Source organism: Peromyscus maniculatus, chromosome 9 (genome assembly GCF_049852395.1).
Source record: "Peromyscus maniculatus bairdii isolate BWxNUB_F1_BW_parent chromosome 9, HU_Pman_BW_mat_3.1, whole genome shotgun sequence".
NCBI classification, from domain to species: Eukaryota; Metazoa; Chordata; class Mammalia; order Rodentia; family Cricetidae; genus Peromyscus; species Peromyscus maniculatus.
The window spans coordinates 38,813,008-38,829,532 of record NC_134860.1 but is presented as its reverse complement, the minus strand read 5'-3'; the positions used below and the strand labels follow the sequence as shown (position 1 = coordinate 38,829,532).

Sequence of the window (16,525 nt, the reverse complement as noted above, 5' to 3'; positions counted from 1 at the left end):
CCGCTTCCTTCCGGTTTTGGCCCCGCCCCCTCTCCGATAGCGCCCCGCCCCCCGAAGCAGTTCCGGTTCGGCTGGCCGCGGCTGGCGGCGCGGCGCCGACGGGGCCGGAGCGATGCCCGCGCGTAGTCGAGCTGGCTCCCGCCTGCGCTCCGGCTCCCCTCCCCGGGCTCTGCGTCTGCCGCTCGAGGCGCTGCGCTCCGCCGACGCACCGAGGACCCCGGACTCCGACGGCGCCCCGGACCCCGGCTCCGAGCTGGGTCCGGGCAGCTCGGCTCCCACCGCGGAGGTGAGCGGGCTCCGAGGCTGAGGAGAGGGGAGATTGGGGGGCACCTGCAGCCAAGGGTGAGTGGAGAGCCGGGGGCTCTACGGGCCGCGGGGAGACGGTTGGGGGAGCCGGGGGAGGCCGCTCTGGAATGGAATCCGGAGGAAATCGGGGTTGAGCTGACCTGCGGGCAGCGAGGGGCGAGGCGCAGGGGCTGGGCCCTTGCCAGCCCAGCTGGAGAAGGAGGGACAATGTGAGGGGGTCCCCGGAATCCGGACCCGGAGGGAGAGGTGCCCGGAGCTGTGGCCGTGGAGAGGAGAGATGGGAAGAGCTGGCCCCGGGCCGCCTGAAACCGGCGCGAGGGCAAGGCAGTCGGGTGGGGACTGACAGCCAGCCACCTGACCTGGTGGGAATGGTGGCTTTGAAGGGCCGGAGTTAAGGTTGACTGGAAAGAGGGAGGGGTCGGATGGAAAGTCTCTTGGCCTAAAGGTTAGAGAGAAAAAGTCCAGGAAGAAAAAGGAGCCCTTGGGGGATCTAATTTAGGGCCTTGGCTTTCTTACAGGTAAGTGCCTTTCAAAGCGTCAAAAGATCTCTGGGTAGTGGATGTGGGCTATAGAGCTTTTTTGTTTGTGATCCTTTTAAGAATCTGGAGTGTGAGGAGCGGGGGATGCATCACTGATTCGCATCCAGGGACTGGGGGAGGCGAATGGAGAGGAAGTGATGTTTGAAGAGGGTAGTGATTTCTGAAAATAAAGATGTCACTCAGATTTCTTCTGACGCGAGTGGTTTATTCTTTTTCTTTGTGCTTCGTTCTTAAGGTTTAGACGTCGGGCAAGTTTAAACCTTAAGAAAGGGTTTAAAATGTTACCTTTCAGTTTTAAAAATTAAACCTGCGAGAGGTTTTTGGACGCTTGGATTTTACAGATAATTCAGTGAGAATTATTAACACCTGTGTACAGCCTGAGTTGCTCTGCATATTGGCCACAGGGTGGGAATATGGTCCGTGGAAATTCCTGGGTTAAGAGGGCATACACCAACAGTCCAGGAACCTACAAGATCTTCCCATTGGTAACTCCAGGATTGGGGTTCCCTTGTAAAAAAAAAATTTTTGAGAGGTAATTTTGACAGCTTTTTCAGGACCAGTGTTCTGCTATTTTGCAGATTTTTTTGCATGAATGGTATTTCTTCTGTAGCGCTCTGGAAAAGTAAGGGCAGTAAGGGAAGGTTATTTCTGGCAGCTCGTGAAAGGGACAGTGAGCACACAGGTGCTTTTTCTAGAAGACATAGTACCAAAGCCATAATTCTGCCAAAGAAGTATTGATCCCAAAATTTGTGTTCACTTTAATAGAAGTGGGAAATGGTAATGTGACTCCGTGGAACCTTTGACTCTAACTGAGGCTTGTGTTTTACTTTCGTGGCTCATCAGATAGGTTGTTGGACATTTCCAAAGCAGTTTTTAGTTATTTTCCACTCCAAACAAGCATCTACTGCTGATTGCAGCAAGCTTCTAAATTGGTCTACATAAGTGGACTGTATATCGTACCATCGAAGGCTCAGTGGAATCATCATTTCCTCAAAGAATAGGTGAATTCTTAGTTTTGCTCTTTTGAGGCTGTCAGAAGGTAGACTTTAGTCAAGATGATCTTTAGATGAAGGATTTTATGTAGCGTTACTGGTTTATGTTTCTGCTTTTCCTTTTCCTCCCCCCCCCCCCCCAGACAGGGTTTCTCTGTGTAGCTTTGCACTTTTCCTGGAACTCACTTGGTAGCCCAGGCTGGCCTCGAACTCACAGAGATCCGCCTGGCTCTGCCTCCCGAGTGCTGGGATTAAAGGCGTGCACCACCACCGCCTGGCTTGTTTCTGCTTTTCCTAACAGACAGGGAACTTTCATCATATTAGCTCTGGTCTTTTTTTGGAAGCATTCTTAGTGTGACACAGGCTAGCCTGTAACTCATGATTCTCCCGTGTCAGCCTCCTGAGCGTTTGGATTACAGACATGCACTACCTCACCCAGCCAAATTTAGCTGAGTAAAATTTTTGATGTATGAAAATTTGCTGAACTCAACTGAAATAAAAGAATTCTCTGCTAAGGTAACATCCTAACATTATTATGGCATGAAAGAGAGAAACTGTAAGATGGAGTTACAAAATTAATAGGTTAGGATACCTAGAGATGACTGTGTTTTCATTTCCGTTTGTCAGTTCTCACAGTCACAGTAAAGAAAGTCAGTTTGATGGTAAAGTAGCTACTCTAAGGCTGAAGGAGCCTTCACTACTGCGGGGCAGAGTTGGCAGGTGCAATCAGGACAATGATTTCAACAGCATTCTCATTCTGCCAAGTTACTGTTCATGCTACACAGTTGCCTCTAAATATGTTGATTCCGTTGTCATGTCTTCAGTACTTTAAAACTTTGCTTTTTCTTAACAAGCACAGGATTTAAAAAAAAAAAAAAATCATAGGAACCTGCAACACAAAGCAGTTGCAGAGACGCAGAAGCAATTCCTACTCTGCGAACTCCAGTCTCTTGGTAGTGGCCTTTCTAGGGTGCCTGCACACCTCCTCTGACCAGCAGGACACGGGGAAGTGCATCTGGCCCCTGGTTTCATCAGCATCCTCTTGGCTGCATCCCAGTTCTGAGACATGTTTATATTTGCTGTCCTGAGCATGCACTGTTACAGAGCTGTTAATCATGAAATTTAGATGGAAATGCCCAAAGTAAGGTATAGTTTATGCTTTTTTGCTTTTATAAGTTTGTGTTAGGCTTTTGTTTATGGATATGCAAATTGATATCATTTGTGTCTGTTGAGTGCATATTACATAGACTGTATTAGATTAAGTTGGAGTTGGGCTTATTTTAGCCTGAGTGTAATTTTTAAGAAACATTATTATTTATTTATGGGAGTGTCACCTAAGCCATGGCATATGTGTGGAGGTCAAGAGGTAACTTGAATGAGTCCATTTTCTTCCACCATGTGGGTCCCAAGGGTCATCAGATCTGGCAGCTGGTACCTTTGCCCACAACCACCTCACCAGTCCACAGTGGTTTTGTTTATGTGTTTTGGTTAATACTATGAATTAATTTTTCCTGAATAATTTGCGACAGCTGAAAGAATAGAAATAACATTTCTAACAAGCAGTTCCTGTGTCAGATTCAGCACTCAGATCTTGTTTGTAATATTTGGAAAACTATCGCCTTACAAATGACATCACTGTCCCTATAAGAATAACACAGTATCTATAAGAGTACCCAAGCATATAAGAGAACAGTACTCTTACTTTGTTGTTCCAAACAAAGGACCTCTAGCCTTCAATCTTTTAGCACTAGCTCTACCATGTATGTACACAGCCAAGAAAGACTTAAAAATAAGCCATGGGGTAGCAGGAAAGTATGCACTGTAAGAGGACAGCTAGAAGATGGTTAATTGTGCATACTTTCCCAAGGAATGTATGTAGAGCCAAACAGTAGCCTAGTAGCACTACAAGAATTGAAAAGCTATATGGTACTGGGCGAGGTGGTGCACACCTTTAATCCCAGCACCCGGGAGGCAAAGGCAGGTGAATCTCTGAGTTCAAGGCCAGCCTGGTCTACAGAGAGAGTTCCAGGACAGCCAAGGATACACAGAGAAACCCTGTCCCCCCCAAAAAAAAAAAAAAAGAAAAGCTATATGGCTATTCTCTTTTTAAAATGTTTATTATTATTATTATTATTAAATTTTTTTGACAGTTTCACACATGAGTATAGCACATTCTGTCAATTTACCATCACCTTGTCTTCCCTCGCTCACACTCCTGTTAATTCTCCTCCCAGGTTCCTCAAGTTGCAGTTGTAAGATGTAATTTCCCTAAGGAGCATTGTCTTAAATGCTAGGGATCCGGTTTGGGCCTTCTGCAAGCCAGGCAAACATCCTACCAGGAAAGTGGAATTTTTCCAGTCCTGGAAATGTATTAACCTTGTTTATAATTTATTTTCTCAATCTACCCCCACACACACCCACACCCACATCAACCCCCTTCCACTCTCCCTTTTGAAACAAGGTCTCACTCTCAGGTACTGGGATTAAAGGAATGCTCTGCCACACATAGCCTAGTCTTGTCCATAATTTCTTTTTTATTCAAGACAAGGTTTCTCCTTGTAGCCCTCGCTGTCCTGGACCTCCCTCTGTAGACCAGGCTGGCCTTGAACTCTGGGATGAAAGGCGTGTGCCACCACCTCCCGGTCCGTTCATAATATTTAAGACTCTTTACCCTTTATTGTTCTGCCTTGAGGTATGGCGCTCTCTCTCTCTCTCTCTCTTGTTTTTTTGTTTTTTGTTTTTTGTTTTTTTTTTTTAGTTTTTGCAACACCACTTAGAAACAAAAAAATTTAAAAATTTGTATTGATTATCAAATCAGTAATTTTCTAAAACATATTCTGTGTTTATGTTTCTTCAGTGGTTCTCAACCTTCCTAATACTGTGACCCTTTAATACAGTTCCTCATGTTGTGGTGACCCCCAACCATAAAATTATTTTTGATGCTGCTACATAACTCTAATATTGCTACTGTTATGAATCATAATTAAATATCTGTGTTTCTGATGGTCTTAGGTTGACTCCTGTGAAAGAGCCATCTGATACCTCCCAAAGGGTTGAGAACACTGATGTAGCGGTGTTAGACTGTATGGTTGTCACTGAGTCTAGACAAATGCTTCATGCAGCCATCATTCAGTATTGTGGTGTATTTTGTACACAAAAATAATGTGTGTACATTTACACAGACACACTTGAGAATACTACAAGAAAAAAATCATCAGGGCTGGGATATACAGCAGAGGCAGAGCTCTTGCCTGGGGTGCTTGGAGCCCTGGGTTCAACCTTTAGTACTACAAAACAATAAAAGATCAAGCATATTTAGGTCGCTGTAGTTACCATCTGAACATAGAAATTGATTTTGTAGCCGGGCGTTGGTGGCGCACGCCTTTAATCCCAGCACTCGGGAGGCAGAGCCAGGCGGATCTCTGTGAGTTCGAGGCCAGCCTGGGCTACCAAGTGAGCTCCAGGAAAAGGCGCAAAGCTACACAGAGAAACCCTGTCTCGAAAAACCAAAAAAAAAAAAAACCAAAAAAAAAAAAAAAAAAGAAATTGATTTTGTAAAATTGAATAGATCAAGTTGATTTTGTTGATATGTCTTCTGTGTTCTAAAGCTTGTATAATGATAAATTAGGACCCAGTGTGGTCTTGTATGTGGAGATAATTAAGTCTGGTAGAGTAGTTTGTATCCTTTTGGTTAGAGGTGCCTGTCATTTTTCAGAAGTTTCTCAGTTGCTTCCCAAGCTGTACTTTTACATATCAATAATAACCAATTGTATAAATTTGTATTTTATTTTTCTTTTGAAAATACTTCAGTAGTGTTTGCTTGTGAGGTGCAGAGCAGTAATTGGGCATGGTTACAGTTTATAATACTCAGATCTGCAGGTTGGTTAGCACTTAGCACTTGTGTTGAGAGAGGGAGGGCATGTGTGTGGGGGCCAGAGGTTGTTTTCCTTAGTCACTTCTTCAAGTTACATTTTGAGACTGGATAACTCACTGAACATGTAGGCAGGCTGGCCAGTGAGCCTGAAGAAGTCCACTGTCTTTGCCTCCCAGCCCACGCTGGGATTCCAGGCAAACACTGCTGTGCCTGGATTTTTTATGTGGGTGATCCGAATCTGAACTTCCCTCATGCTCATGTGGTAGGCATTTTACCAGCTGAGTTATCTTACCAGTTCCTCATGTCCTTAAACATTAAAAATGTATCAAATTATATCAAAATTGTTCATGAGTAGAAGATACAGTGTATTTTTCTTTTATAATTTAACTTGATTTCATATATCAGCCACGGATTCCCTTGTTCTCCTGATACAGTGTATTTTTAAAAGAAAAATCTTTCTTTAAAAACTTTTTGTGGGGTGTGTGTGTACGTGCACAATCATGAAGCCAGAGGATGAGTTTTGTGTCACTCTCTACAGTGCTGGGCATTTTATGTGAGTGTTGGAATTCAGGTCCTGATGCTTGCACAGCAAATACTTGTACCCACGGAGCCATTTCCCCAGCTCCCAGTGTGGTTTGTTTTAAAAATACCCTTATACATAGGGCTGGAGAGATGGCTCAGAGGTTAAGAGTACCAACTGCTCTTCCAGAGGTCCTGAGTTCAATTCCCAGCACCCACATGGTGGCTCACAACCATCTGTAATGAGATCTGGTGCCTTCTTCTGTATACATAATAAATAAATCTTTTTAAAAAATACCCGCCGGGCGGTGGTGGCGCACGCCTTTAATCCCAGCACTCAGGAGGCAGAGCCAGGCGGATCTCTGTGAGTTCGAGGCCAGCCTGGACTACCAAGTGAGTTCCAGGAAAGGCGCAAAGCTACACAGAGAAACCCTGTCTCAAAAAACAAAATAAAATAAAATAAAATAAAAAATAAAAAAATACCCTTATACAATGTGTCTTGATCAGATCAGGGTGATTAGGTATTTGGAAGCTTGGAATTCCTTTCTTCCAATTGTTAATGAAATATATCGTAGGTTATTATGCACTGTATAATCCCATTCTGCTACCAAATACTCCCTTCCTTATTCTTGTTACTTTTTATTTATTTATTTTAATGTATGTATATGAGTACTCTGCTTGCATGTATGCCTGCATGACAGAAGAGGGCATCAGATCCCATTATAGAAGTTGTGAGCCACCACATGATCACTGGGAATTTAACGCAGGACCTCTGGAAGAGCAGTCAGTGCTTTTAACCTCAGAGCCATCTCTCCAGCCCCTTTTAGTTTTTATTTTTGAGATCATAATTACATTTCTCCCTTCCCTTTCCTCCCTCCAAACCTTCCCATAGATAACCTCCTTGCTCTCTGAAATTCATGGCATCGTTTTTTTCATTAATTGATATTGCACGCTCGTGCGTGTGTGCATGCGTGTGTGTGCGTGTGTGTGTGTGTGTGTGAGAACGTACATATTTCTAAATATAATCTGCTCTGTATAATGTCATTTATGTCTGTCTTCCTCCCTTTTATTGCTGTGCTAGCTAGAGATTGAATTCAGGTTCTCAAACAAGCACTCTCCCTCTGAGCTACATTCCCTGCCCCCGGATTACTGCTTCTATTATCTGTTTTGTTGAACATGTTAGCCAGCCTCCCTTTATCCTCTCCCTCCTCTCTAGCATTCACTATGCTGGGTCAGTTTGGCTTCTTTTTGATTACGAGAGAGAGAGAGAGAGAGAGAGAGAGAGAGAGAGAGAGAGAGAGAGAGAGAGAGAGAGAGAGAGAGAGAGAGAGGGGAGGGGGGAGGGGAGGGGAGGGGAGGGGAGGGGGGAGGGAAGAAGGGAGAATGAATATTGCTCCACTCTTTCTAGTCAAAAGGTAAACAAGCTTTGCTTTGCCATGTTATTGTCATGATAGGCTTCTTCTGTACACATTAAAAAGCAGCAGGGTCCACTGTCCGTGGACCAGAACTTCTGAACTGCAAGGTCAAATAAACCATTTCTGTAGGTGCCGCCTACAGATTTCTGATCCTTGGTTAAAGTATCAGAAACCTGTGGGCATGGTGTTAGCACGTCAAAGAAAGACTTCACACTCATGTTCATTACAATAGCTAAGACACAAGATCAACCTAGATGACCATCAAACAGATGAGTAGGTGCAGAGAATCACAAAGGAATAGAATTCAGACCAAAAGCAAACAAAAAGACCGTTATGAAGAAGCAGAGGTAGAAGACTGCTGGAGCTCAGGGATCTCCGGTCAGTCCAGAGAACATGAGAGGGATTTGCTGAGAAAACGCCTAGCTCTCTGGAGGTGGTGGTGCACACCTTTAATCCCAGCTCTCGGGAGGTGGTGGTGCACACCTTTAATCCCAGCTCTCGGGAGGCAGAGGCGAATGGATATGTTTGTTCGAGGCTAGCCTGGACTGTTTCACAGAGAAACCTTGTCTCAAAAACCAAAACAAACAAACAAACAAACCCAAAACAACAACAAAAACAACAAAACCCCCTAGCTCTCAGACTTCCTCAGGGAAGTTTCTTTGTGCAGTGACAGAAGCTAACTATCTTTGGAGCACTTAGCTACCATACCGACTCCACAAGGCTCAGGGACCATCTTGAAAGAGGAGGTGGAAAGATCAAGAGCCAGAGGTCCAGGAGGACCAGAGGTCAGGAGGACCAGAGCAAAGCTGCCTTCTGGATATGACAGACCTGCTATACTTAAGGACTCACAAAGCCTGGTTCCCTTCACTGCCCTGCACAACCGCAAGCCAGTCGACATTCCAGCAGGAAGCGGGGAGGGGCTTGAGCCCCCATCCCTAACTGAGGAGTTTCTGACAGTTGCTTCTAGGGGAGGGGGAGATAGCTCTCTTTTAAGGGTGTGATGCCATAGGCCAAAGCTCTAGAGGACAGCCTCATACCCAGGGGTACACGGATAGCACAAACTGAACTAGTAGAGTGGTTAGTTCTAAAAAACAAAACAGCCGGGGGGCGGGGTGGGGTGGGGGTGATGGAGACGCACACGCCTTTAATCCCAGTGCTCGGGAGGCAGAGCAGGCGGAGCTCCGTGAGTGCGAGGACAAATCCAGTTCCAGGACAGCAAGGCTGTTGCACAGAGAAACCCTGGGGGGGGGGGGGGGGTTCGAGACCATGACGACATGACACCAAAAACTGTTAACTGCTATCCTAGGATAGGTTCTTCACTCTAGAGATTTCCAAAGTTTGTTTTATACATTGATCATGTAAGAAAAAGAATTTTTAAAAAATTAAACTATTTTTAGTGAAGTACAATACACTTAAGTAGACATAAGCAAAAAACCAATTGAACTAATAATTTGTGTATATTTACATACTAATAAGAGATAAGAAATACTGAGTTAACCAGCAAAACCACAGTATCTAAAAACAAGACATGATTACAGATCCAACTTCATCCCTCACTAACTGTAACTGTAACTTAAGAATGCTTTCACCTTTATACCAAGAGGAACTAAGAGATTTTTAAGCAGTTAATTATCTGAGGCTTTGAGTACATCACTTTGTTAATCAGTAGGACAAAATCCTTACAGTGTTAATGCTGGCAGTGATCTGTATAATTGTCCAATTTACGCCTGAATAAACGAAGGGTGGAGAGTTTGTCACCAATAGAATCTGATATAAAACTCAGAAAGGATAATGGTGAAGAGTGCTGCCTCTGAGATGGGGGGGTGGGTGGGGGTGGCACAGGCCTTTAATCCCAGCAGAGGCAGGTGGATCTCTGTGAGTTTAAGGATAGCCTGGTCTACAGGGAGACTTCCAGGACACAGAGAAATTCCGTCTTGAAAAACCAAAAAAGAAAAAACAACCCCACAAAACAAAACAAAAAGCAAACAAACAAACAAACAAAAAACAGGCTGGAGAGATGACTCAGCAGTTAGGATCACTGACTGCCCTTCCAGAGGACCTGGGTTCAATTCCCAGTGCCCACATGGCAGCTCACACCTGTCTGTAACTCCAAGATTTGACGCTCTCACACCCAGGCAGTGTATACAGATCAAAGGCGTGCACCACTATGCCCGGCATTCCTCTTTCTTTTTTTTAAACTAAAAAGGCATGCCATTTTCATTATTTAGGATAGTTTCCTTTTTAAAAAAGAACTTTTAAACTTTGTGTTTTGAAATGTAGATTTACAGGGAGTAGCACAGAAGAGCCAGAGAACCCGTGCACTTTGATCCACTTTCCTGCTGTAGTTAGATCTTACATAACTATAAGACAGTGTCAAAAACAGGGAACTGTCATGTCATCATAAATAGATTCTTATAACTGTTGTTCCAATCCAAATAAAGAGCCATTCCTTCATTACAAAGATCCTTCTCTGTGCTATTATCTCTAACCCTTGGCAACCACTAATCGATTCCATTTATGTAATCTTGTCAGGTTGATACTGTTGCATGGGTAGAACCACACTGTGTGACCTTTTGAGACTGGCTTTCCCTCAAGTCTAATGCCCTTGAGACTCCTCCAAGGTATTGAATATACAATAATTTGTTATTTTTATTGCTGGGTTGTAGTTCATGGTATTAGGGTACCACAGTTTTAACTGTTGATATATTGTAGGGTCTTTGGTTTCTTGGACATGTCAACTATTACAAATAGTGGGTAGGTGTTAGTGTAGCCCAAGTTTTCATTTCTTTGGAGGAGCTCTCAGGAGTCTCTTGCTGGGTTATATGGTAGGTATAGGTGTAGCTATCCTTTACTGTGGCTCACACTTTCTGATGTGTTCTACACTCTTCTAACAGTTATTTTCTTTGTAAGAAATACTGATTTTCATTTGAAGTGTATGCTTTGCCTGCGTGTGTCTGTACCACATGTGCAGTACCCAGAGAAGCCAGAAGAGGGGAGTTGAATCTCCTGGAACAAGTTACAGATGGTTTCTGAGGTGCCATCTAGATCTGGGAATTAAACCTAAGTTCTCTGGCTGGTGTTTTTTGATTTTTCAAGACAGGGTTTCTCTGTGTTGTCCTGGATGTTCTGGAAATCGCTCTGTAGACCAGGCTGGCATTGAATTCAGAGATCCTCAAGCCTCTGCTTTCCAAATTGTAGGATTAAAGGTGTGCACCACTATGCTTGGCAAAAATTATTGTTTCTAAAGCACACTTCTTATGTCATCTTCTTACTCAAAATGTCCTGTGATTTTCATGGTTCTTAATTTGATAGCATTTTCTGTGATTAGTCCCAATTTTGTTGTTTATATGCCTAATGTTTTGAGACTCATTCTCAGTATATGTAGCCTTGGTTAGCCTGGAGCTCACTGTGTAGACTTGGCTGACCTCAAACTCACAGAAACCCACCTGCCTCTGCTCCCTGAGTGTTGGGATTAAAGATGTGCACCACCACACCTTGTGTGTTTCTTTGTTTAATCCCAGTACTCCCTCCTGCTTGTTGGTTGGCACTGGTTGGCACTGGTTCCTGCCTTCCCGTCTGTGCTCACCAAGTTTCCTCGGTGTTCTCTTACTGCTCCTTCTCCACAGGCTCTGCTCAGATGACACTAGTGACCTCTTTTATCTCACCAGCTGGAAAGAACCTAGGTTTTCCCCAGCTCCCTAATGTTTCCAGTTTTTAACAAATCACCTAAATCACCACTTTCTTGGTATTGCTTTGAAAATTGAGATAATTTTGTAAGAATTCCTTTCACGTTTATTTATTTCTGAACTGTAAAATCGAGGGCAGGGTCATTTTGATTCATAAGACTCACAAGTACAATACTTTGTACATACTGTATGCAGAGTAATATTTTATAGGTGAATAATACATTTGGTGAGAGTATTTACATCTCTGGTTCCTTAGTTTCTAGCACGTTGTGAAGCAAGCCCTTGGTAAGTGCAGAATTGTAAAAGCCCCGTGACTCTACAGTCTTTATTCTACTGATAACTAGAAACTGTTTGGAGCCGTCTTTTACAGTAGGGCTGCAGCCCTTGGTTCACAAGGCTGAGCAGTGTGGTGGGTAAGAACGTGCATTTTGAACTGATAGGGTTGGGCCTGAAGCCTTTGTTTGTATTGTTTACTGGTTTAAAATGGTCTTGGGTAAGGTGCTCTCAGTTCACTCATCTATAAAGTGAGACATTAGTAACATCAGCTTTATATGACGGCTGTGAGGATTATCTGAACACGAGAGTAACGCACTTAGAGCCATCTCGGACACAACAAGTGTGCTCAGATGCTCTGTAATCCACGCTTGGTTCCCTGCCCTCTTCTAATGGCTTTGGTAAAAAAGGTCACAGTTCTCATCCTGTCATTGAGTTTTTAAAAGGTTGAATAAATAAGACTCTTCAAACTTTTCAACTCAGAAAGGTCTATGTGGTGGCACCAAGGCTCAATATGGACTTTTGTCACTTTTATCAACATGAAAAGGATGTCATTTCCTCTTCCTCCATTTGCTGTTGGGTTGACTCTTTGGCTGGATCTGGGTATCAACTGTTACAAGGGTGATTAATAATAGTAAGTATGAGTTCTTGACAAAGAAGGGGAAGCCTGAAAACAGCATGTTTTATACATTTTAGGCAAATAGTGATAGGAATGACAGGACAGTGGATACCTGTACTGGGTAGTAGTAATTTTGGTTTCACTAGAGATAATGAGTGTGGTCTACAAGCTAGTGGGGGATAAGGATGACTTTGTATGTTTGAATTCTTTTCAGTCTTTACCATTTTTGGTCATCAAGGCTATCTTCCAGCTTTAGTACATGAAGGCTAGTCCTCTCACAAGACTCTTTGTGGCTGGTTGCATGTAGAGAAAGATAAGTCGGAAAGGAAAGTGAAAAGGTCCGGGCTGGTGAAATGGCCCTTCTGCTGTTGTAATTCAAGGGATTGCCACTGGAATAGTAACTAACATACCAATCGGGCGTGTTTTGGGACAGCACCTCCTGAACTCTTCAGTTCCATTCGTATAAAATGGGCAAGCTAAGCTGTATTGTTTATGGGCATGTATTTATGTGCTTGTAAAGCGGTAAAGAAAGGGTAGACAAAGGATGGGTTTGTGGTTACTCTAGGAGACATGGAGGAAAGTTTGGCTTCTGTATTATGAAAGTTTCAACTTTCATTGTGACTTTTGCAAAAAGGCAATAATATATTCTCCATCTCTCTCTGAAATCTTTGCTATTAGGCTTCCGAAGCCAGGTTATGCATGCATTGATAATGTCGTACAAACAGCGCTTGGGGCGTGCAACTATTTCACCTCACTAACACTGTGTAATCCCCACCAGGTCAGTAGGCCAGGATCCCTGTGCACCATCCTAATCAGCTTTGCTGTTCTTCCCGTTACTGTTTTCCCCTGTAACAACCACAGGCTCCTCTTTGTAATGTTTTCTTTTCTTTATCCATTTACTACCCAGGCACGTGTCCACATTTCCTTTCTGTAGCACAAACTACCTAAACATCTACCTGCATCGTATTTAGTACACTTCTTACTGTTCTGAAGATACTAATTTTACCTTTTGGGCTTCTTTAAAGTTAAAATGTTTGGTCAGATTTGAATCTTCTGGTTTGAATTTGTTATCCCTCTATGTAGAGAATGTTTTATGGTCTTACAGATAGTAGAAAATGGTTCATTTATACACCTGCTGTAAGTAAGTAAATGTTAAAATAGAGCCGTTAATGTCTGTTACCTTACCTCTCAGGAGATAGATGCAGGAGGATCAGGAGTTCAGTGTTATCCTGAGCTATGTGACACCCTGCCTCAAAAAGAAAGAGAAAGAAAAAAAAAAAAACATGTTTTTAAAGAAGTATTTTGTTATTTTAATTGTATGTGTACGCATGCATGCATACACATGTGTGCAGTGACTCTGGAGCCAGAGGCCTTGGATCACCTGGAGCTGGAGTTACAGGAACTTGTGAGCTGCCCAGTATGGGTCCTGGGAACTGAACTTGGGTCCTTTGGAAGAACAGCTTTTAACTACTACAAGTGCTTTTAACTACTGAGCTGTCTTTCCAATCCCAAAGCCAAATGTTATCAACACTCCATCTGAGTAGTTACATGAATCTTTACCTTATCGTCCAAGGTGTGTGTGTGTGTGTGTGTGTGTGTGTGTGTGTGTGTGTGTGTGTGTGTGTGTGTGTGTGTGAGACCTACCACTGACCACCACAGCACAGGTGACAACCAGGCAGATCCAGAATGGAGGTCATTCTATAGAATTGTGCCAAACTGAATGCTGTCTGTCCCCTGCCCCTCCAAAAAAGTAGGTGAGTTATTCTGTATTAAAGATACATGATAACCCAGTGTAATTCATAGCTTCAACCTCTACCCTGAGAGGAGAATAGATAGGAAAGACAATTGGACATAAAATAGTTTTCTTAGGTGCAGTGATGGATGTTATACAGCTATAAGAGATTGTCTTCTTTAAACCCCATTTGGAGTCTTGCTGTGTAGTACAGGCTTTTCTCAAAGTCAGTCTCCAGCTTCTACCTCCCATGTACTGGCTTACAGCCACATGCCAGCCACCATGCCCAGAGGAAGTTGTCATTATTGTAATATGCATGCTGAAATATTTATATTTAATGTCATAATATCTTTGTATTAAATGGTTTGCCCCATCCCACCTTACTCACTGCGTAAAACTCATGTGGAAAAAATGTTTAATTCTTGAATTTGAATTCTTGCCCTGCCAATTTCAAGTAGGGACCTCAGTTACTTGAATTATACTTTTCTGATGTTGTTGCCTCATCTATAAATTGAAGTTAATCTGCCTCGTCGTAAAGCTGTTGAGTGTAATTAATAAATGTAGCTGCTTCTGCTATTATCACTATTTTCATATTTATTTTGTAATCTGTTACTTGGGAGATGAAAGAGTACAGATTGTAAACAGAGGTGCCTGCAGAGAGCCCTCGGAGCAAGTAGGCCAAGATGAAGTGGGATCAGTGTTACTGTGAAATGAGGCCCTGGTGCACACTGCCGTTTGTGCGAGGTTACTCCTGTTCCTTCCCTTCCCTCCCCATTTAACACACGAGGGTGTTGAGGTCCCCAAAAAGATGGCTTGTCACTGGTGCACTGAAGTTAAACTCCCAAGAACCAATGCAATGAATCCAGTGCTCCTTGTCCTAGACCAGGCTACTTCCCCTGGTGTAGAGGACAGACTGAAAAGAACGTTGCTAAATATTAGCAAGAATTTACAGAATTTTCAGAGAGCTATTATAGCAGTGGTTCTCAACCTGTGGGTCATGACCCCATTGGGTTGCATATTTATATTACAATTCGTAGCACTAGCAAAATTGCAGATATGAAGTAGCAATGAGATAATTTTATGGTTGGGGTCACCACAAAATGAACAGCTGTATTAGAGTTGCAGCATTAGGAAGTTGAGAGCCACTGCTTTACACTGATGCTAAGTGCTGGGTTGGAAAAGTTGCTTAAGCAGGTTGTTGAAACAAAACATGCCATGCATTCAAAGAATGCAGAAGTGCATACATTTGATGAGGAGGGAAGTGGACATCCCTTAGTTTCTCCCAGGTACTGAAGGGAAACAACATAAACTTTGCTTTACTTAGTTTTAACCAGCATCATACATGGACCTGGTCTAAGAATTCAGAGGTCCAAAGGGCTTGTGTGGAATTGATGAGATGGCAAGTGTGGGTAAAGTGCTTGCCTCTGAGCCTGATGATCTGCGTTCCACCCCCAGGCTTCTGCAGCTTGTCATCTGGCCTCTACATGAACGCCGTGGCACTTGTGTGCAGGGGTAGGGAGAGGTGCTTGCTGTCTTCTCTCACTCTCCTGCTTTCTCTCATATACATGAACACATGAATCAAAACGTCAAAGGCTGTTTATATTCAGTCACAGTACTGTTGCATGGGATGGAAATGACTTTAAATTTTGAGCTAGGCTGCTAGGAATGGCCTAGAACGTGATTTGGGCTAGCCTGAAGAGGAGTGCTACTTTTGTCACAGAAAGTTGGTATTAGAACAGCATGGAATTGTTTTGTTTAGAAACAACAATACAAACAAACAAACACTATCCCAACAGTGGAAAAACCATTCAATTAGAGAACAGGAAAAGGCTTAGTTACTTTTCTATTGCTGTGATAAGACCCATGACCAAGGCAACTTGTAGAAGAAAGAGTTTATTGGGGTTTACAGTTTAAGAGGGGGAGTCCATGATCATCATTGCTAGGAGCATGACAGCGCAGCAGGCGGGCAGGCATGGTGCTGGGAGTTTACATCCTATCCTCAAGTAGGAAGGGAAGAGGGGCGGGGAGGGAGGAAGGGAAGGAGGGAGAGAGGGAGGGAGGGAGAGAGAGAGAGAGAGAGAGAGAGAGAGAGAGAGAGAGAGAGAGAGAGAGAGAGAGAGAGAGGAGAACGCGAGAGAGCGCTCACCCCAGGTGACACTCCTCCTCCAACAAGGCCATGCCTAATCCTTCCCAACTGGGGAGCCAAGTATTTGAATATATGAGCCTCTGGGGGCCATTCTCATTCAATCAAAGGTGTTTTTTGGGGGGTGGGAGTGTTTTTTATTTGTTTGTTTTTTTCTCTCTCTTTTTCCAAGATGGGGACCAGGCTGGCCTCAGACACAGAGAGAGATCTGCCTGCCTCTCCCTACTGTGCTGGGATTAAAGTGTGAGTTACCACTTCCCAGCACACACCACACTCTTAAATTTCCTGGTTGATCAAAAGCAGGCTGATTGATTTCTGTGAGTTTGAGGCCAGCCTGGTCTACAGAGTAAGTTCCAAGACAACCAGGGTTGTTATACAGAAAAACCTTGTCTCTAAACAAACAAACCAAAACCAAAACAACAAAAAA

General features: G+C 43.4%; 1 protein-coding gene across 8 annotated transcripts in view; it reads left to right on the top strand.

Annotated features, from left to right (window-relative positions):
- Samd8 (sterile alpha motif domain containing 8) overlaps positions 1-16,525 on the top strand; it is a 61,325-nt gene that overhangs the window by 10,879 nt on the left and 33,921 nt on the right. For 4 of the 8 annotated variants that reach the window (XM_076544659.1, XM_076544660.1, XM_076544657.1 and 1 more), the window contains one exon: positions 41-286. The exons of 2 other annotated variants lie outside the window; for them this stretch is intronic. In XM_076544659.1, coding sequence (XP_076400774.1) covers positions 113-286 — 174 coding nt within the window. In that variant the 5' untranslated portion in view covers positions 41-112. Of the gene's footprint in view, positions 1-40; positions 343-415; positions 825-16,525 lie in introns of those variants that run through there. 2 more of the 8 variants (XM_006984760.4, XM_076544661.1) reach the window with 2 other exon arrangements.